The sequence below is a fragment of the Ptychodera flava genome, chromosome 22 (assembly GCF_041260155.1).
Source record: "Ptychodera flava strain L36383 chromosome 22, AS_Pfla_20210202, whole genome shotgun sequence".
Lineage (NCBI taxonomy): Eukaryota > Metazoa > Hemichordata > Enteropneusta > Ptychoderidae > Ptychodera > Ptychodera flava.
Genome location: NC_091949.1, coordinates 25501364 through 25525322, shown reverse-complemented (window position 1 = coordinate 25525322; position 23959 = coordinate 25501364). Strand labels below are relative to the sequence as shown.

The following is a 23959-nucleotide window of genomic DNA, read 5'->3' as shown; positions in this document are numbered from 1 at the left end:
AAAAGAAAATTCCAGTCCAGAGAATCAAAAGCTTTCTCATAATCGACCGTAAAAACTAAACCAGGAATTTCTTCTCTTTCGGTGATATCAATAATTTCCATGAGTGTACGAATGTTTTCACCAATGTACCTGGACTTAACAAAACCTGTCTGATCAGGGTTGATGATAGATGGAAGAACGTTACGTATACGAAATGAAATGGCTTTAGAAGCAAGTTTGTAGTCAGCATTTAAGAGCGAAATAGGTCTCCAATTTTTAAGATACCATGGGTTCTTATATTTTTTAGGAATGAGCGAAATTGAAAACTGATTTTTAACTATGGCTGAATTCAGGGAATTGACCAAACTGTCGGAGATCACATTCCAAAAGACTTTGTAGAAGCCTGCCGGAATGCCATCTGTTCCAGGCGAACGACCGTTATCAGTAGATTTGAGGGCCAACAACAGCTCATTCTTGTCTATGCGACCTTCACAACTCTGCCTCTCACGAGGACTTAACTTGGGAATAACAACGTCTTCCGGGAAAAAGTCGTCAATAACTGCAGTATCACAGGTGTTGAAATTGTTACGAGTGGAATATAAATTCTGATAAAAGGTCTTTTCCAAATTTAAAATTGTGGTAGAATCAGTCGTGGGAGACCCATCATCCTTAATCAGCTTCAAAATTGACTTATTTCTAAAATTACGTTTTTCGAGTGAAAAAAAAATATTTAGAACTCTTCTCACCATGTTCATAGTACCTAGCTTTAGATCTAATCATCGCACCTTGTGTATACATGTCAATCAATTTCTCGCGTTCAGAAAGCTTCTCAGATAACTCAGTTTCAATTTGCTCAGATGGCTCTACCAAAATTTTCTTTTCTAGTTCTAAAATATCATGCTCTAAGGTGGAAAGTAACGTCCGTTCTTTACGCCTTTTCCTTGCAGCATACTGAATTGTCTCAGCACGTACATTACACTTGATCATTTCCCATAACAGCTGCTCATCTACATCTGGATCATTTGCATAAGTGTCTTTTGTTTCTTGAATGCAAGCATTGATGAGATTGATGTAATCCATTTCAGACAAGAGAGAACAATTCAATTTCCAGAAACCTGGACCACGTTTAACCTTATCCAAGGTTATAGAAATAGCAACAAGAGAGTGATCTGTACGAAAACCTGGACTAATATTTGCTTTGGTAGTTTGGCTCAGGAGGCTGAACGACAAAAGGAAAAAATCTAATCTACAGTGCACAGGAGGCTTCTTTTGCCTCCATGTGTATCTACGAGTGTTCGGATTCAAAATCCTCCATATGTCAGCTAAATCCAACATTTCTGATTTTTGGCGGACAATATCTCGACATCGAAAATGCGTGGATGGCCTTCCTCCAGACTTATCAATATGAACATTCTGTACAAAATTGAAATCCCCTCCTAGGATGAGTTCTGCATCTGTAAAATTATTTTGGATATTTTCAAAAATTGACTCAAAGAAAGACGGTTCGTCAGTATTTGGTGCATAAATGTTACATAATACCAATCTACGGTCATTGACTGTGACCTCGCAAATAATACACCTGCCATCATCATCACACCATGTTTTATGAATAACAAAGGGGAAGTTATTTTTAAACAAAATAGCAACTCCCCTTGATGAAGACGACCCGTGACTGAACAAATTTTATAACCCCATTCGTTTTTCCAAACAGATTCACAGTCCCTCAACGCGTGTGTTTCTTGTAAGAAATAAATATGGAAAGATTTTTCTCTCAACCACAAGAAAGTCTGACGTCTTTTCTTGGTGTCTACACATCCTCGTACATTCACCGAACAAATGTTTAACTCATTCATAATTAAAAAAAAAATCTGAAAAATACTTCTACCCACATAAGAATAAGTAAATTTGGCACAAAAAATTGCAACCCCATCAGCCTATCGTAGAAAAGAAAAGTTTGCAGATAAAGATTCCAAAACGAAAACATTACGAAGCGAAAAACAGGGAAATGGAAAAGAGAAGAAACAAAAAAAAACGAAGACAAAGGAAAACAGAAACAAACATCACGCGATCAGCTTTCAGCATTTTGAAAACTCACACATTTAGGACGGTCGACTTTTGTTGACAACGTGTCTAGCACTGGCATCCGTTACCATATGCCACGTAGTATCTCTTTGTCTTCTAATGAAAAACATGTCGGACTCGCTGCCTCTGTAGGTGGAACGGCACTTGCATCTTTTGAACTCTGTTGCCGTGCGGAAGACATTTCGACTCAGACATTTCGACTTGAATAGTACTTGATCGCGTGGTTTTTCTGCCTACATATCTTTGTTTATATCGATTTCGTAAAATGTGAAACGCCTACACGTGTGCAGAATGTCCGGTTGAAGTAATTTAGGGAGGCGAAACTTTGAAGAACTTTCTACATCAATTTTTGTATGGGCAGACATATACATGGGAATATAAGACTTGCGTATGTAAAATTTTATGTGTGTATTTTGAACAGCTTAGTACCCGCTTATCATTCAAAATGTCCTGAGCAAAACAAGCAATTCCCCTGGCCTAAAAATCTGAATAATATACAATACTAATTGACAATTGTATTTTCATAGCCCTGCGTCATATGAAAATGCTGACAACTTAATGTGCTGAAAGTCTTTGTCGGATTCTTTGTTTTCTTGAAATTCCTCAAACGATTATGAATAAACCGGGATTATACTTGAGACTTCGATATTTTGGTCGGAAAATACGTACATACTGAAGCATATATTATAAATGAAATTTGACCTGTGGGAGCTGAAGAAAATATGCCGTTCTGACCTTTGTTAAAGTCAAAGTGTTTTCGTCAGCTGCATTCGCATAGTCGTTTAAAACGAGTTGAATAACTGTTGTAATGAGCTGTTGTACTAAATCGCTTGAGGCGATCTACTAAAACGTTTAGATGGGATGAATCCCTGGGGATTTCTCTGAGGAAGTGGATTCTGTTGAAAAGAGGAAAGAGGGTAAAATATGATATGCAGCTTGGGCCTGTCTTCAAAAGAAACTGGTTGAAGAAGGTAAGATGAACGGTCCCTTGGAGATTTCATCATCTCGTGAAGACGCCTTACAATTCCTTCACACACCTATTAAAAGGTATATTAATGAACGAAGAGCTCAGAGTAGGTACAGCCCCGGCTCACCACACGAAAGACTCTTGTAACTCGCTTCAGGATTTTTAACCGTTCTGACAAACGGATTTTCAGATACGAAGTCCCATGATTACTTGTCAGCCACTTCGTCAAATGTGATTATCTTGCACCGACGCTGTTCTATCTAAAATCCCTGCATGTTGTCTCTCGGTGGTTTTTCTTGACTACAGAATCATGTGACTCGTATTCATTATCTTCAGATTATTTTAATAACATATGCATGTTCCAAGAGCAATACTGCAGTCACAATATTGAGTTCGTCTATAAAATTTATCACGCTTTTCTTTTCCATGCCGCCATCGTATTTCTATTCAACCACCCAATTATTTCTTTTATCTGAATAAAATCAACAAGTTCTTTGTTTATCACTGTCATTCACTTTATTTTCCAGATATATGTTATGGTCGTATTGTGCAAACAAATGATATATCATTTTGGAATTGAGGCAATGCTGATGAATTTTTCGAGAATTGTTATTCTTTATTCAAAACATACAAGATTACCGCTTAGATAGTGTCCCTCACTCATTTGACTAAGTTATGAACATCCATTGAATGATGTCATATTGTGTAGTTAGCCGTAGCCTGGTTTTCCCGGCATCGTGAACAATTGTAAACGGTAAGTTCAAAGTAATCCTTTGAACTCCAAAATCAGAGAGCAAGGTAAAATTTAATTCACATGATACTGTTTTATGATTTTTCTTATAGTTGCATAAAAAAGCTTGTGAGAATGATCAACCGTTCAAAAACTCTCGATCTGTCAACTATCTCCTGTATTTTCTCTTTTCAGGACGATCCAGAAGTCGTCATGATTGCAGAGCTCATAAGTCAAGAGACAGTCCATACTTTGATAGAAAGTACTAGCGACGGTAAGTTTTCAAATCTTTTCCGCGATCCTTTTTTGTTTGTAAAGTGCATGTTCCTGGTATACTCTCTCAACTATGTATCATTTCATAAATGAATGAATGTACATAAATATTTTTAAGATGTGTTAGGATTGATAATTTCATTTGTCCCTAATACTAGCACAATATGTAAACATAAACTCATAATGACACTATGTAAGTTTACATGTACGTAAGTAGGTAAACATACATGTATACATACATACATACATACATACATACATAAATACATACATACATACATACATACATACATACATACATACATACATACATACATACATACATACATACATACATACATACATACATAAATACATACATATAATCCCGACGTCTCTCTACGATGCTAGTGATAAATGTCACAGACGCAAGGGGGAAATGCGAAGCGCTGACAGAGTCCGCCGATTTTATTCATGGCCGGTACAGTCTGTTTCGAAGCAAACTGTAGCATAAGTCCTTACAATCATCTTCACTGTCACGGACACATTGGATCAAGAACCTGCGGAAACTCAAGGTCTGGCTACCTCTCACGAGTCTCAGAAACACAGATCATCAGAAGCCTTTTTTAACGTTTTCAGCGATGCTGTGGAAAGCCGTTACCTGCACATCGAGCAATAATACTATTAGATCATAGTGTGTGTCCGACAGTCGTCTGTACCCTTTGTAAATGAAATTAAAGAGGAACAGATGGCGATATGCAAACAAGTCGCCCTGTTTTACCTAAAAAAATATATTTTAAAATGCACATAGGGTACCAAAACATACAGAATTGTCTCTTGTGTTTCAATGAGAGCAAACACATGTTATTAATAAGCTTACTGTATTTCAGATAATATTATATAGGGCTCAGCCCTTGTTGTCGCGCCAGGGGTTAAGATTGGCAATGTTATTTGTATTGATTCATGATAACCTGTAATTGTTACTTTATAAACGTTTATATGACAACTTTGTCCAGTTTCCCTCTGATGAAAGCAGTTCACGTACTTACACGACGTCAAACCCTGCAGCAGGGCAGGTATAGATTTTCTGTAGCGTGTAAAAATTTTGGACAAAAATTGGCAATTTTTACAACGATAACAGCCTATTGCGCTAAACAAGGGACGTATTATGCAATAATTATCATTGCAATGGTAACCGCACTGCCCACCTTCCACTTGCAAGCTGAAAACTATAGCGTTCCGTCTAAAAACTTGCAATTTTTTAATCTAATTATTGCCACAGGGGGCGCTCTTCTATAATTCAATCCCAGCATTCTTTGCGTATCCCCCCCGTTCATATGCACGACAGTTTTCTCCCTTTATCTATATCAACGATACTTTGTATCAGCGACAAGGTGTATCATAACATTTACTAACTAATAAAAGAGGTATATTTTATAAAAGGCATGTTATATCATGATAATTTGTTTCGTATTTGTTTATTTACGAGTACTCAAAAAAAAAAACATGGCGGCGCCCATGAAAGAAGGGTACACTTCCGGTTACTCGCATAGTATATTATGAATAAGCGCATGCGTAGTCAGTAAGCCGCTGGCGCGACTATAAAGAGTGAAGTTTCCCTTCTCATTTTTTTAAAAAAATTTGTTTGTCCACTTAACTCTGTGAAGGATCTTTTCATGCAATATCCCCTCACATAGTTACACATTTTACCATAGGGGTATAAGTTGACTTTTTTTCCTACACACACGTATCACGCTTTTATTGTCCACTCTTCCAAGTAATTTTGTTTACGGTGAAAGGGTGCAGTGCTTGTCTGAAAGTGCAACAGAACATTTCTCAAAAGGCAGCAATCATTTAATGTGTTTAATATTTCAATCCATTGTATGAAGACCTTTCATACCATTGCAACAGTGTGTCTTTAAATCTTAGGCGCTTTAAATAAAGTTCTTTGTTTGCCGTGCGCGTGCTGACAGGTTTTCAGAGAAAATTTTAAAAAAGCACAATTTTAACACTATCACTAATAAAACATTATTTTTCTAAAAGAAAACACATCGAACTTGAACTTATGTTAAAAAACTTGTGTTTTTTGTCTGTGTTTGTTTTTTTCCCTGGCTGGCTGGTAGGTTTTTCAAAAATCCAAGGACGGCAAACAAAGAATTTTCTTAAAGTGCCTTATTACAGTTTAATATTCATTGCGGTAGTTGTTTGTGACCTTAAAGAGGCACTCCCACTTGGTAACATTTTTAAAACACATTTTTTTAATGCCGACGGTCGAAATTTGACATGGCGACTGCGCGCGGATCGCGAGATATCGATAAAAACATGTCCTCAAAAAAGTTAAAGTTTGAATTCCGGTGGCCCACCTGAATTCAGCTTCCGATCATAGAGTTCGGCACTGGGGCCATTGTCAACTAAGCTATGGAGTACGAGTCTACGCTGACGCTGCTGTACGCCACAGCAGTACCACTCGCGTCGGTGAGCGGTCATGTCCCATGTGAGAAAGCCGAGTCTTACTGACTCGGCAAACAAACGAAAAACAAAGTTTGCTGATTCCACCAAAATTCGCATAGGTGACTAGCACAGATAGGTGCGGTTGATACATATGCATAGTGGCCGCCGCGTGGTGTGCGCGCATACCACACGCGGCGGCCGCTATGTATCGAACCACGCGTAACTGTGTGGCAGACGACAAAATGTAGTCATCAGAGGCAACTAATATTTTACAAGTAAAAACTGATATCCATATGGTATTGTTTAAAAATTTAATACAACTGATTGAGAATAATGAAAACGACAAAAACTAAGGAGAAGTTTTAAACAAGAATTACCAGAGGTAAAGGCATTGAAATCAGATAATAGTCGCGCCAGCGGCTTACTGACTACGCATGCGCTTATTCATAATATACTATGCGAGTAAGCGGAAGTGTACCCTTCTTTCATGGGCGCCGCCATGTTTTATTTTTAAATACTCGTAAATAAACAAATACGAAAGAAATTACTATTATATAACATGCCATTTATAAAATATACCTCTTTTATTAGCCAGTAAATGTTATTATGCACCTTATCGCTGATACAAAATATCGTTAATATAGATAAAGGGAGAAAACTGTCGTGCATATGAACGGGGGGGATACGCAAAGAATGAATTTTAGAAGAGCGCCCCTGTGTCAATAATTAGATTCAAAAATTGCCTGTTTTTAGACGGAACGCTGTTACGCTGTAGTTTTCAGCTTGCAAGTGGAAGGTGGGCAGTGCAGTTACCATTGCAACGATAATGATTGCACAATACGTCCCTTGTTTAACGCGATAGGCTGTTATCATTGTAAAAATTGCCAATTTTTGTCCAAAATTTTTACACTTTACAGAAAATCTATACCTGCACTGCTGCAGGGTTTGACGTCGTGTACGTACGTGAACTGCTTTCATCAGAGGGAAACTGGGCATAGTTGTCATATAAACGTTTATGAAATAACAATTACTTACATTTTATCATGAATCAATACAAATAACATTGCCAATCTTAACCCCTGGCGCGACACCAAGGGCTGAGCCCTATATAATATTAATGTATGTAAAGTCATCGCAGTAGGAGGTAATTAAATTGCGTCATTCGAACGTTTTTGGACTCCTTAGAATATCGTCAATCAGCACAACAACACACTTTCGGGGGATTTCGGGTCATAACCAGAAAAGATCGTAAAACTTCGGGATGTGAAAAATACGCTCGGGAAATGACATGTTTTTATCGATATCTCGCGATCCGCGCGGAGTCGCCACGTCAAATATCGACCGTTGGCATTAAAAAAATGTGTTTTAAAAATGTTACCAAGTGGGAGTGCCTCTTTAAGCAAATAAGAATCACCGGTTTCCACAATTTTCACTTTCATTACATAGATATGTCGCTTTACAACAAATATGTCGGACATAACTACAAGGTTGTGGAGCTCTAGCCTCAAAATGCAAATCATGAAGTTCGGATCTTACAAAATAAGAAGTCCTTTTCACAAAACTTTTTAAGATATCACATACAATAAAATGCAATCGCCTCAGTTACTTACACTGAAATCGTTGCGTAAAGTTTGGTACATATACTTCATTTGTGTACGGCACGAAGCGTATTTTCTGACGGTAGCCTATAGAGTTACTGATGAACCCAATCATAGACATTTTAAAAGGCTAAGAAGCACAAAAAACGATTTTGCTTGACAGCTGATCAAACAAGTGGACTGTATCAGCCGCCGAATCAATAGCTTCTATTTCGCTCTCTTTTCCGGCAATATAAACGTTTCGCTCCGGCAGAATGACGATTACGTTGCATTATCTTAATAGCTATTTTCAGACGTGCCGTACTCGACACGGAAAAAATATTTCGGGTAAAACTTCGTTTGACATTTGTAAAAAGAAAATGCATTTACGACAAGAAGAAAATTATTTTTTTTTTACTAGACAAGGCACCGACCTATAAGTAGGGCTCGGCTTGGTCGGCACGGTTCGGTCTCTTAAAGCAATGTGTTTCAAGGGAGGTTCATAGTTGAGGACTTGCCGTGCAAACCAGAATCGGTGTGAAAACAGAGAGCGATGAGAGCGCTCGGCTGTCTACCATTTAAAATGTGACATTATTCTGTACTGTCACCTTTTTAACGTGTACAAAATTACTCTGACTGTAATAACGACGCACTTCGGTGAGGTGAGATTATCGCTTCTATTAATACCCCCTCCAGGCGATTGCGCTTTTTCCCCCTTATCTGTATTTTTTTAGTGATAGGACATATCCGAGCCGATTTTATTATCATGATGCAGACATGTGGCGAGACGTGATGGAGCTGACCCTATTTCTGCTTACAATTTTGTTATGTCTCCGACCATGACCAATTCTTGTTGACGAACAGCGGTTGTTGTATTTACCTATTTCATGAACACATCCTCTACTCAGCTAACTGTCATACATTAATTGCCGGATGCAAGTACGAACACGATCTATTCAAATGCAAAAATCATATTTACGGTATTCTAAATTAAAATAAAACATTGAATCTAAACGACTACATCACGAGTTTCGGTAACCACGTAACATTGCTTGTGTGCGCTCAACGCCAGACACGAAATTCAAGGCTTTCGCTGAATTTTCTACTCTTGATCACCTGAACTGCCTGGCAACAGGCAGTATTTAATATTTGTCACAGTGCTGAAAAGGCCTTCGTTTGAAGACGAAGTTGCTGTCACTGACGTCGACGCCATCGGCGAAGAAATGTTACGCCTTACAACGTCGACAAGGTCACGGCACAAGACATACCGTGCCACTTACCTGTTGCATGAAGATAACCGTTGGGCACATCCCGGTGCTAAAGATCCAGTAACCGTACATGATGGTTGTGAACGTGAACGGCATGCAGAATATAGCCATTGTGAGGTCGGCCAGGGCTAGGTTGATCAGAAAAACGTTCAACTCCGTTTTAGGTCGCTTACTGAACATTAAGACTATCAGAACGATGACATTACCGACAATTGACAGTGTGATGTTCAAACTGAAGGCGGTAATCAGTATTATCCTCCAGTTCGGTGGAAGTTCGAAGTCTTCATCGGACGCCAGTGCCTCCTTATACACTGCGGCGTCTTTGGCCGTGGTACTTTCTCCTCTTAGGTGAGGCTGCATTGATATGTACTTCCGTATCTCGGCTTCGAAAAGTGCCAGCTCTTCTTCAGTCCAATTGTAATGATTCTCCATGTCGCTGTCGCAAAATGGAAACAATTTTTGAGGGTTTCTAAGAACACTTTCCGGATTGTCTTACTCAGTGTACAGTGCCCTACAGCGACTTCAAACTGCTTACCAATAAGTAGGCCTACAGAACGCGATATTCAACAGCAGACCGAGTCTCTGCTTTAAATCTTCGTTTTTCGATCGTTAACAATGCATCGTCCAACGACCGCCGTTGCGATTTTCGCTGAAAACACATGCCATCGTTTCTGACGACTTCTATGGTTCAAAAGAGGAGAGGCGTGGCTTTATATAGCAAACTAATTCTCTTAATCACGTGACCTAACAGCGACGCATACAAGCTTGTCAGTGTAGGACAACCTTTTCAAGGAAAGAATTACTTCCCTTTCAGTATTACGAAGTCTGATGGTGTCTGGCAAGGCTAGGTGCTTTAACCATACCTTTTCAATGTGTACACAGATGACTTTATTTAGAATCTTTATAATCAGAATCATATTGGTCACAATATTTATAGCAAATAACTAAAGCTATGCGGATAACATGACTCTCCTTAGTCCCAGTGTTACTGCTTTATTGTGTCTTTTTCATATATGTGGGGACTAAAGTAGCGAACATGCCGATATGATCTGTACGTAATTGTAGGAATATATAACGCATGATGGCTTTCAATGGAGAGAAATAAATTAATATTTCTCGGGTGCCCAGTTTCCTGATCAATGGTGATGAGATGAAATTCGTTACGCTGCAGACCAACTTAGGGAATCATGTCATCAAACGTGACCGTGCGATATGGTAAGACAGTGGTTTGATTTTTTAGTGAGAGCAAATACGCTTCTCTGGCGATGTAAACATTGGTAGGTAGGCATTAAAATGTGTTTTAGAGTACTGTAAAATATTTGCCCAGATAGGCGAATTTTAACTAAAACGTACCGAACAATCTCGGTCTTATATCTAATGACGTTTGAAGGAGATGTCTGGGTGTATCTGTGGCAGAAGTGCTTCCATGTGCGTTTATATTTAACAATCATATAATTTCTAGTGGAAGTTATCCAACTCAGTATTTACAACGTAAATGTATAGAATTTAAAAATCTATTAACCCTTATCATCCTCAATGCAAAAAATAGGACTGATGTTTTAAAAGTTGAAACAGTTGCATACAATTTATTTCACTGACAGTTTTCAGTATTATCTATAACAGCTATTTTTCTTTTTACCATTTATTATGACAATTTCAGTGTTGTGTTTCTCTGTACTTGATTTTCTACTACTGATAGTGTCTCGGGTAAACTTTAACACAAAAGAAATTTAAACAAGTCTACATTTTGGCCAGCTCTGATGTAAAATTACTACTTTGTCTACAAAGTGCTGGTAGAAAGTTAAAGTAGAGTCAAAAGTAATGCTAGCGTTTTAATAAGGCGGGAGTAAAAAGTCCTTATTTCACCAAAAGTTCCTTCACCACAATGAGGCAAAAACGGCAGGCGACGAAAACGCTGTACTTGTGTATACCCTTCAAAATGTCCAGGAGTTCCCAGACCCGTAGAACCTTTGTCCAGAACGACGGTAGAGAAAATTGAGACACGATAACACAGAAACTTTGTTCGTACATTAGTTGATATTCAGAATATGCGCATTTATAATAACAATAGAAAGCTGTGCAAGTGTCACCGAGAAAATGACCACGTGTCGTGACCTTTTGACGGCGATTGAACAGGCAGTCGAGTCGCTTAGTCGGCTCGACGTCCACTGCGCAACGGGCTCAACTTAAAGAGCGGATTTACCAAGCCCGTATGTTTCATGGGTTGCAAGCGTATGCCCCTTTGAATAATAGGGTGAGATATCCAATATAGGGCAGGGGCGTTCCTTAAACCACATAATTTACGATTTATTTGCGGTATTTGACAAAAATGCTGGTTGCTTTTTGTTATTATGCGGTTATCCACGGGCAATTTCTATAGTGCCCGCAAAAGACATGCAGAAAGCGCGAAGTCATTCAAAACCCAGTTAAATAGAGTATGCATTATAATGAGGCTCTATTCTTTAACCGCTAATAGGATAAATTGCATCTATGTCGCGAGTACTCTATTCTTTCCAAAAAGCTTGACGAGAGCTTTTCTTCATTGCAGTGAAAATTTCGTTGCGTCGAACGAAAAAATGTTAGGGTTAGGACACAGCCCAAGCCCCTTTGCAAGATTCAAATAGATGTACGTAAAAGACTACCAGGTTTAAGGGAGCTCCATTATTTACGGACTAGTGGTCGGGGGAATGTGAGGGGGTGACTCACAAATTGAAAGCTATAAGGAGATTGCTCAAAATGCGGTGATGAAGAAGGGGGTACTCAATTTTTGGGAACTGCATTGAAGCATTTAATGCAGTTATGAAATCATGCAAAAATAATAGAAAAGAATAAGAAAAACACGACTGATTATAAAAGTGGCACTGTATTTTATAAAAAACGTAGTACAATTTGATATCTATGTATACTAAGTATATTGACCATGACTACTACATGAGTAATTTTAGCTCACATTTAGGTATATGTATACAATATATACTAAAAGGGGCTTATCTGATGAGTCTGTGGCATGTCTGTGGCTTCTACCTGTCTGTCTTTCTGTCTGTCTGTCTGTCTGTCTGTCTGTCTGTCTGTCTGTCTGTCTGTATGTCTGTCTGTATGTATGTATGTATGTATGTATGTATGTATGTATGTATGTATGTATGTATGTATGTATGTATGTATGTATGTATGTATGTATGTATGTATGTATGTATGTATGTATGTATGTATGTATGTATGTATGTATGTGTGTGTGTGTATGTATGTATGTATGTATGTATGTATGTATGTATGTATGTATGTATGTATGTATGTATGTATGTATGTATGTATGTATGTATGTGTGTGTATGCGTGTTTGTTCATGACAAACTGAGAATGTGAATGTGTCAAAATGAACATTCTAGTGTCAAAAGTATGAAAATGAGGTAAAAAGGGCAAAATTCTGCAAAATGCTCAAGTTCTGAAACCACTGGCCAGATTTGCTTTAAACTTGATATGCAGGTTTCTTATGAGATGACTTTCAGCCACATTTGATCAAAATGTGGTAAAAGTTTCATACTTGTTTTTAATAAATGCAATTTTTCCTGGTTTTGGTAAAATATATCCTACTCCAAAACTACTTGTCCAATTGTTTGGAAATTTGGTATGCGTGATCCTATTGTCAATCCCTGTTATGTTTGTTCGAATTGTAGTTAATTTTGCATATTTGTATTTTGGGTCAATTTTTCGTCTTTCGCTGCTCTGATTGCTTTAAAATTTGATCTGTTTCAAAATAACATCTATTAAAACTTTCGATTTTTCCACATTTGTATACCACAATACCACTTAATATATTGAAAGAACGCTTGAAAAACATCATCAACCAAGCATTTTTCTACAAAAACGGTTCACGCCGTTACAAATATGTGGTATTAGGGTATAATTCTACATATTTTGTTAAAAATACAACTGACGCTAAAGTGTTTTATACCGAGAAAGGCATTATCAGTATGCTTGATTTCCTCATCGACAACATATTTGTAGAGTTTGGAGGGCACATTTTCCAACAGTGTATAGGAATTCCTATGGGCACTAACTGTGCTCCCTTGCTTGCAGACTTATTTCTGTTCTCAATGAGGCAGAATTTATCCAGAACTTATTAAACAGAAAAAGGTCTCTGTAGCTCGAACTTTCAATCTAACATATAGATACATAGACGATGTTATTTCTATGAATAACTCTGAATTCAGTAAATATCTCGCTATGATTTATCCTCCAGAATTGGAGATTAAAGAAACTACAGAAACGGCCTTTTCTGCTTCATATCTGGACATTTTACTTGAATTTGACTCTAATGGTCACCTTTCACTAGGCTATATGACAAGAGAGATGATTTTAACTTTAGTATCATCAATTTTTCACACCTCATAAGTAATATTCCACTCTCACCAGCTTATGGGGTACATTTCCCAGCTTATTCGATATGCTAGAGCATGCAGTTCATATGGTGATTTTGTAGAGAAACATGGCCATCTCTCTTACAAACTATTAAATCAAGGTTTCACCGAGCAAGACTTGTCTATACATTCAAACGCTTTTTTGTTGCAGGTATCGCAAGCTGGTAGATAAATACAATATCTCTCTTCGACAAATGATCACTGATGGCATCGGTGACATTGGGCCTTAGTTAGTGACCACTACCTATCTGACTTATAGATTGATATATGGCGGGTGCCACATGTGGGGCAGGATGCGCTTACTATTTTCGAAACACCTGACATCACTTCTTGGTCTTCTGGCCAGAGGTCCATATATCTTTCTTTCATGAATATGACTTTGTTTGTGTACCGTCTATTTACTGTCTGTTCTGTGCTGTTTTGTGTCTATGTTTACAACTATTGTCTTGCGAATTCCGACCTACTGTCATTGGATTATGGATTGGTATGATTGCGATTATTTTGATACGACGGTCAATAGGGATGTTATACCAGTTTTTCATGTTGTCAAAAACCCTACAATATTGTATTTTTAAGATAACTTTGCTAGTTCTGGTCAAAAAATGCAACTTGTCATGTTCTTGAGTTCCCTGGTCCAGTGCTATAACTTGAGAACCGCTGTACATTTCACATTGTTTTTAGTGTGCGGGCACATGCTCAATTGTGAATGGAAATTTGTGGGAAAGGAGTTATCATTTACTAAAAGTATGCCTATGAGCAGCAAAAGTGTAAACTTTGTGAAAATCACAATAACTGTAAGCCAGAATTTTACATGTTCATCTCCTCAATCAGCAATTAGCAATTTTTATGATTTCCAACTCAAAACAGGAACTTTCTTGTCATGGCGGATCTCGTTTGGCAGCAATCTCTTCTTTGGGCTCAGACTGACTTGAACAAATATTACAATAATTTTGATCGGGTTTACAATAGAGAAAACATTTCAAGGCCCAAAAATTGGACGTATCTCCAAGTAATTCTTATGATTTTGGATTCAGACGCAGACAAGTCGTTTACTGCAAGATGAATATCTACTTGCTACAGTAACGAATTTGGTGTCCGAATAATAAATGAGGGCGAATATGATCTTCGAGGTATAGCTTCATTCAGCAGGGAACGTGCATGCAAGTTGATCGAATATAAAAGTGTAGCACACCTGCAGTATTCGACTCGTCGCATTCAGAAAAATATCCAGTAAAGCTTAGTTAATAAAAATGCCATGTAACGATGGTATGGTAGCCATATTTTGAAAGTAGGTGGTCAAAATATGGATATTACACAGTCCACTGATGGTCGTGGAAAGGAAGTTTTTTTTCAAAGCTGATGTAGCGCATATGAATTTCATGATGAAGCAAGAGGTAAAATGAGGGATATTTTGCAAAAACGACAAATTAATTCAAGGCTCTTCAAGATGGGCTGTAATAGTCCTTATAATGACTCATGACATAGGTACATCTCTTTCATCGTACGAACTGTAAGCTTAAAAAGTAAGAGGATAAAATAACCATTTAATTTATAATAAGGACGGATGTTTTGAAATCACATCTTACAAGACAATCTTACGGTTGAAGAACAAGAGGCCGCGCCATGCCCCATGGGCAAAGCTTTTTACTTTCAAATTGCACAGACGACAGCATCCTGGTGACATTGCTCTAACTAGACCCTATAATAAGATGAACTATTTTGGGAAATGTCCTGTGCCAATAAAATACTTTGTGCTTTTACTGTTTTGGCCGCGCCGATCATACGATTTACACGCTCTGAAAACAGTTTGTTCACGTACAAGTATGACGTTATTGAAAGAACAAGAGCATGCCACGACAAAGGCTGTTCGCGCGTGTCTCACATTCTCACATCTTCATCTCTTAGCTGAAGGGGAGTGAGTAGGAGAAGGATGCACACGTAGTATGCCCGCAGCTTATCCTGACCTTTTCCTTCCTCTCCTAGGGGATGAATTCAATTTTACATTGTGTTCATTGCGATTCGAGTGCGTCACAAAATAGGCAAACTTGTGGTGATCTGCCATACAAACAAGTCGTGAGCGGATCCACAGATATAACGATCAAAATGATAAATGAAATATGAAGTTGCAATTTGAGAGTTGTTTGACGTGTTTATGACGTTGACAAAACACACAGTGAAATGGAAATAGCACATTATGTTCATGTTAAGTGATACAAGCAAACATCCGTTACTGCATAAACAAAGCAAAAGTTTTACGAACGCTGTAATTGTTAATATATCAAGGAGAAATCATAAATACTTTTAAGCCTGGACGAGCATTGAGCATTGAGCCTCTTCCAATAAAATACTCTGCACAGAGAGCACAGAGCGTACAGTAATCAGGACAACGCCTATTCACAGATAATGGATTGTACATTTAGCCTCTTCCGGATACTTGTATTGCGTCATCCTAATATTCTGGTATTTTCAAGATTAGAAAACTTTGTGCTTCTTCTCTGACTCTGGATCACTGGTTTCCAATTCTAATTATGACCTACTTTTCCGAGAAAAATTGCATTTTACACGGAATGCAAACTTGCTGAAGTTGAATACCATACAAAACTGAAATACCAGGATGTAAGGTCACGAAGTGACCATAAATTTGATTACGAATTGTTTAATCTGAGACCAAAACCACATTCGGCCTTAGAAAACCAAATCTTTCCATCTTTGGCTGTGCATGGCGTAATGTTGGAAAATGGCGTCATATTGTCACGTGAAGAATTATATTATTTCGGTCATCAAATTTCACAATACGAATTTAAATTATGAGATGTACATGCATCGTGTGCATTCACTGATGACGTCAGTTTATTCATATATTGTAACGGCAACAAATAGTGTACGCTTATAACGTCCAGTGAAAATTTCGCTAACCTTTGCAAACCACAATTTATCTGAAAAAGACAGTAGCTGTACCGTTTGGTCATTTTTCACCATTTTTTATTTTAATTTTGAACTAGTTTCTTATTCTACTCCAAAAGCACGTTGAGATGCACGATATTCAGCTTGTGTACTCTGCCTTAGTACACTACATTATCATTGTTGTCAATTTAATTCTAATAAATTTTTAATTTTACACATGGAGACCCTGCTTTTAAATATATTTGAGGAGTAAAACAATAATTGAGGCTAAGATACGACACAAAGACAGTGAAAAATCATCAGAAGTTACAGCTACTGTCTCTATAAATAACCGCAATCAAAGACAATAGGCCCTTTATATAATTTCTTTGCTTGTTTTATGTATAAACATTGCTCGGGAATAAATTGTGTTTTGAAAACACATTATGTACTTTTGAAATTATGAAATTTTGTACTTCATATTTTCTCTCTGATGCCGATGAAAACCTTAAAATAGGATGTACTTTGTAGCAGTAGCTATAGCATTCGGACGTTTTCTTTATTCGACTCTTCGTCAACCATCTGAACTGTAGATAAATTTGCCAGAATTAAGCTGTAGATACCAGCATGTCTTATTATCTCATTTCTTTTAAAAATAGAAAATTCAGGTCAAACGTTCGTTTAATTCTGTAACCTATGCACCCCTACGAGAACTATGTATGTAATGACGCAGTTCACCATCTGGTGTTTAATAATACCCTGCCAATTTGTTTTCAAAAATATGGAAAGTTTGGTCTTTATGATTACAGGATTAGGATGATACTGTTAGAGACAAATGAACGAATTCGGTCAATTTCTAAAAAGTACCCAAAAGCTGGTCGACAAATGTACATCAAACAATCTTCTGACAGAAAGAATTCGCAAAAATTGTTCAAAGACCCAATGTTTGACAAAAACACAATGCTATCAGATAATAGCTGATCTCACAAACTGCATATTGTATTCTATAAAACAGCTACCCTAAGGTTTTATTGGACACCAACACCACGCATGATCATCAATGCTTAAGTTCATGTTCGGATTCGACAAAATATTCATGATTGGAGAAAAACATCACAGTACGTGACTGTGTACGATGAATAAAACAGGGTGGTCAGCACAGTACGTGACTGTGTACGATGAATAAAACAGGGTGGTCAGAATTTGATCCTGCTAATACTAGTACGTCAGTCCATGCTACGAATAATGTGATCGTAACTGCAGACTTTCGCTTTCCCTGCATTATCGCTGTTCTATTCGTCGTTTTGTCGCCATGGGCGGGAGCAGCACTGAAATAAAATGCCTAAAGGGCTACGTTAGTCTACAATAACATTCTATCCAATTCACATTTTACAGAAAAAGGGCCATATTGGATGCTTTGTCAGCGATCGTGCTCCTCCGTCGACTTCGCCGAGAAGTTGAGTTTCTCGTATTCGGTATTCCATTCAATAAACTGAAATCTTGCGTTCTCAAAGGTGCCACACAGTCTAGCCGAATACATATCGTTTTCGGAAAGGAAATAAACCAAGGTATATAGCGGGTCGATGTGAAGGCTGTCTTTTGAGTTATAATCCTAACAGCGGTTTTTTTTTAATTGACTGCATTATTCGTAAAAATATAAAGTGTCGTGCAGTTTGCTTCCTAATTTTTACTGTAAAAGACGAAGAAAAAACAAATGTTTCAGATAAAACGTATTAATGTGTAGCAGTTTCCTCCTTTATTTTGGCCTGCTGGCTTTTTTGATACTTACACAAACTAAAAATGAGCTGTATTTTGTCAGAGCATTTTTATGGCAGTGCTTACGATGCTACTGAACTCGTAGGGCAATATTAGAATTGGGTTCTAGAAGAGAACACTTCGTATGAACTCTATATACGCCACCAATGTAAAACGCTCGATGCAATAGCCACTACATGCCTGCAAATAGAGCATGTCATATCGACTACATACCTGAAAATAAAAATGTCATATCGACAAGTAATGAATTGTTTGCATTAGACAATTTGTTTATTTTGCCAATAAAGTATTAACTTACATGTGCAGTCCGGAAAACTGTAACGACGTTTTAATTGGCTTTAAGGTGGAATGTGTCCTATGGTTAGATGTTCGATAAACATGATGAGATATATATTTGAAAATGAGATTTCATGAAAATTATTATCTATTTTTAAAAAATATGTGAAATCTACTTGTTTTTTAATTAATTGACGAAGGAAAACGCTTACAAGGTTTTCCTTATGGAAAAAAATTTTCACTACATAAAATATATCACTAGTTTTGAGTTCATTTCTTCCAAGGATAAAGGATAAGCTTACCCGGGGTTTGGCTTGTTATTGGAAACTAAAATTCAGAAATTTGAAAAATACGGAATATGGCATTCCCTGAAAACATGTCTGTACAAAGAGAAAACCAAAAAAAATGTGCAAAAAATCACAGTATTTTTATTTACAGTGGCATTGGTATTTTCTATTTTTTTCTTTACATGACAAATAAAAAAGTGGAAATACAAAAGATCCAGATAACCTATTATATTCCACGAGAAGTGTACTTTTCATAGCACAAAATAAGTGGATGCAACATCTCACAGTAAAGAATACATCCTTTCGAAACTTGTATCTATAATCGAAAGAATGTCAGCAACACATGCTTTCAAATTGGCTGCATTTGTCAGAAGGGGGGAGATGAAGGCTGAGAATTTGTGGCTAGATTCTTTGAAGAGTAGAAACAAAGGGTATGTATTTGTAGCCGCCATTCTTCCAGAGTCGAAACGAAAGTTGAGAATTTGTACACGGCATTCTTTGGATAGTAGAAATGAAGGGTAAGAATTCGTAGCAGGGAATTTTGGAAGGGGAAAAATGTAAGGTGAGAGTTTATTGCCAGCATTCGTTAAAAGGGAAAAATGAAGGGTGAGAATTTGTACCCGACATTTCTCCCCTTCAACGAATGCCTGCTATAAAGTTTTACAACAAGATTGGAACTAATTTGGGATTATTGGATTTTCATATTTTTAAAATTTCTCAAATGTGTTAGGTGCCCTATAGCTGAATATTGCAATATTACAAATTACTCATAAAAACAAGTGTGTAACGTAAAAAGAAAAGCAGATGAGATTATATTCGTAGACTAAATTGACATTACTTTACCACCCAATTATCCTAAATTAGTTCCAGTCGTGTTTTACCCTTAATTTCTTCCCTCCAAAGATTGCCGGCTATTATCATTAATAATAAATGATACCTCAATTGAATCCATGATCATTAGCAGTATCCCATAATACATATTAGAGAGTATTAGAGTCATGTACAGTTCAGAGACCGTATCAATACCTAAGCTAATATCAACTTCGTTTCTATGGCGGCATATAAAGTGGGGTGTATTACAGAGTAAACCTGGTCAAATTTGTAAGAATTTAGTAAAAGTGACGTGACTGTTCAAAGGGCTTATTTGTAAATCCAATAGTCTATTTATTTATTTATTTAGTATTCATTTATTAATACATATTTAGGGTCTGCTTCTTTATTTATGTCTAGTTTATATTTATGATGGTTATTCCCCGTGTCGAAGCGACCAATGTTCGGTTAACTGTGATAGAGATAAGTCAAACATTGTGAATTTAACATATGCGTTTAGCATTTAGAGCAAATAATTATGATCTCCTTGTGGACGGGTATGTGTGGAAGCAATCTTAAAGGAAATGAAATTTGCAAATTTGCAGGATTTGAACTTGGTCGCGTTGTAGATGTACAACCTTATCGAGGTTATTCCCTATTCTGATGTAACACATCACTCATGAACCGTCGTCTATCTTATATTGCTATAGTAGCGACAAGACCACTGGGAGTATGTTGTGCTGGTATAATTTTGGAATAAATTAATTGAGAGGTGTTTGTTCAATTAATGACCAAAACGCTGAAATAGATTCACATTCCAATATCCTGTAACCAGTGTATCACATACAAACACCAATAACTTTTCAAACAACAGGACAAAAATAAAGTTCAAGGGTTCTTCGTTTACTCGGCCACATAAATATAAAAATACGGCAATGTTTATATCAATAACAGTTTGTCGTGTTGCTGCAGGGAGCCGAACACCTCTCAGGCACGATTTCCAAAATCTTACCGATCACAATGAGTACAGATGACGGGACTCGAGTGAACTAGCACATATAAAAGTGATAAATACGGTCAAATGGTAAAATGTTTATTTATTACGCTTCATAACCTTCGGCATTTGACCCTGCATCGAGGAAGTAAGGGGCAGACATTTTGTGAACACGAAAAATCGCCATGTCAAAAGTTTGCGTACATCCCGCAATACTGTCCTGCATGCGCTCGAAGATCTTTCGCACGTGCTTTGTTTACTTTCACTTTGTTGCTGGAAGTATAAAGGGTACCAATTTAACCACATTACCGAAAAATGAGACACGATTCAACATACACTCATTATAAGCCATCCAAACATAACCATCCCTTTCCTACGAGCGTTTCAAGTTTGGGTTCAGGGCTTGTAGTGGTGTGGCAATTTGGCTGTTAACGTTGCAAGTCGCAAGAGTAGTTCGGCAGTACCATAAAACCCATTAGATAGCGTATCTCGATTTTTTGGACAAATATCACTGCTGGCAGTTTCCGGTAAACGTCACCAGGATTCGGCAATACTACCATGGGAGTGTTTAACTGCTCAAACATGTTGCATATTGCATAAAGACTTAGCAATACGTGAAATGTGTGGAGTGACGACATTTTTAATAAGCGAAGAGCATGCACAATACTGTGTATTAGGAACGAAAAACACCTAAAGTCACTACTTTAGAAAGCCTATCTCTCGAGATTTCACAGGGGAAGAAGACGATAAAGCGTTAAAAATTGGCAAACCATAATATAAAGTATCCATCAGCGGTCTTCTTTGTAATTAAGGTAGTATGCACTTCGAAATTAAAAGACAAGCTTTCGTTCAAATTTTCCTCAAGATATCTTTCAGCCGTTCACTTTCAAAATTAGGAATAAAAATCAGGGGTCATCGTGCAAATTTTGATACCAGAGAAACAAACTATCCAAGATATACCGATATTTGAAATTCAAAACGGCCGCCATCCGCGTGTTAACTTTATAGTGAAGGAAATATTCGACTTTCAAAAAACTAAGACGGTCAAAGTTTTTCTTATTCAAAGAGCTTCAAAATGAACCCTAACAAGTGGTAGATCAGAAAAGAATTGAAAAAGTTTGAGAGCCAAAGTAGCTGTCCCCGAAGCGCATGTTATGTCACTGTCAGTGTCCCGCACCCGATACACTCAGCACTGTGCTATACATTTTTAAGCCTGCTGCATGCTCTCGTTCTATACGTTTAGACAAACAGAAATAATGTGTCAAATGCTGACTTGGGCGACTCGGCTCAAGCTTTTTCTATTGTTCGGTCAACACGTCGATGCCTGTGAATGCGTCCTAACACATCGGTAAAGAAAACCGTCTGGCATTACCATGGAAGTATAATGAGGTAAAATGTAGAATTCCAATTTATGGCTGAAGCTTTATAAGGTCAGTACCAGGGACTTTCGATTGTCTATTGTGCAAATGTGACCAGAAATTACTTTTGCGCTTTTCTTGTCGTAATGACTCGACAATACATGTGTTAGTTAGCAAAATATAACTCCCGACATACAGTGCGCTATAAATCACACAGTAAACGGGCTATAATAGTACGCACATTTGCATATCATTCTGTTGGTTGTCTTTTCGATCTTCGTGAGTAATAAATCAAAATGACTACAGAGTGTTCCCTGAAGAGGCACATGTTTTTAATTTTTCCGCCTCCGTACATTTGATACGTAAATGTTTCACATGATGTTAATAAGTCGCGACTTAAGAAGAAAGTATTGGTGTCTTGCAATGATTCTACTTTGACGGGGAAATGTGTCCTCTTGAGGACAACTTGCAACAAACAGCATATGCTCGGCATGTCAAGTCGTTTTAAATGCCATTCCTAAACTCTACTAATATTTAGAATCGTTATGATGGAATATTCAAATGAATTGAGCGGAGGGACAGAGCATTTACTGCAGGAAAGGACGAATGAAATAATGATACAGTAATAATAATGATGCATGCCGTGTTATGAGTTCTAAAAAATATCGAGTAGCCCCATATATTTCAGCGTACATATCGCTACAATCAGTGAACGGAGTTAAAGTTAACAGTTACTTAGTGTATTTAAAAAAAAAAAAAACAAATTTGCTCAGGTCGCCATATGTATTATTGATGATCAATGTAGAATCTTGAAGTAGTGTTTGTTAACACGTATTAAATCAATCATTTTAGTATTTTGATGTCGTTTTATCTGGAACTCTATGGTTTTCATGAACATGGTGAAAAGCCTACTACAAAGTGAACATCAGACGACTTTGTATAAGTCAAAGTTAAAAAATTAGCAACTCGTAAACGAGACCATTTCGATACTAAAAAAACACATATACGACCTTCTTCTTTCTTGTTTTAAATCTTGATTAGGCCAAGTCTATAGACCCGTGCGGCAAGTTCAGTCCTTAAATCTCCTGGAACTCTACTTAAAGGGTGCGTGGAGCATACTACTTCATAGAAAAGGTGCAGGTGCAGTCGACCACAGCAAAAAGTAAATATATAAATCGGTGTATCTTTAAACGAGATTACCCTGAGAGGAAATGGAGGACTTTGTCAAATTTGACTCCGTCAAGTTTGTTCGTAAATGATCCAGGCCGGCTACCAATTTCCCGATTACTCAAATGTAAAATTCAGCGAACTCCTGAAATGGGGATATGCACGAGAATTGGGCACAAAGAGCGACATAAAACACGAGACGCTAATTGAGGCTTGTGCCATATGGTAAAAAGTGTACCGAAATGGCGTAAAAACACGCCTGTGGCAGCTGATTGCCTGTATTACACCAACGAAGGTGTTTCTCACGTCGTGAAGTTTATTCGCCGAAAAGGAGGCAAGTAGGTTTTGATTTAAGCAACCGCCACTGAATGGAAATTCGGAACCAGGTACCAAGCATTCGAAATAAAGGAGTAATTAACAAAAGTACTCCGTCGTCAATGTGGCAGTAAAGCAGACGACAAAAAGTACCAACTGTAGTGTCACTTAGGGAGAGCGGGAAATATGATGGGGAACTTCACTCATTCGCTAGAGCTAACTCACCTGGCTAAGACTGACCTGAGAGGTACCTACATAGACTTGCTGACATGCCAATAGGCCGACACGAACACTGGGGATTTACGGCGCAAATTGAAATGTGAAATATAATATAATGAACCACCTCGAGCACTTACATAATCTACTGCCT

General features: G+C 37.6%; 1 protein-coding gene across 1 annotated transcript in view; it reads right to left on the bottom strand.

Annotated features, from left to right (window-relative positions):
* Window positions 1-9991, bottom strand: part of LOC139123050 (QRFP-like peptide receptor) — a 50167-nt gene extending 40176 nt beyond the window's left edge. Inside the window, exon 1 of the mRNA XM_070689018.1 lies at window positions 9319-9991. Within this exon, the coding sequence (XP_070545119.1) occupies window positions 9319-9738 (420 nt within the window). The 5' untranslated portion in view covers window positions 9739-9991. The remainder of the gene's footprint in view (window positions 1-9318) is intronic.
* Window positions 9992-23959: the final 13968 nt, after the last annotated feature.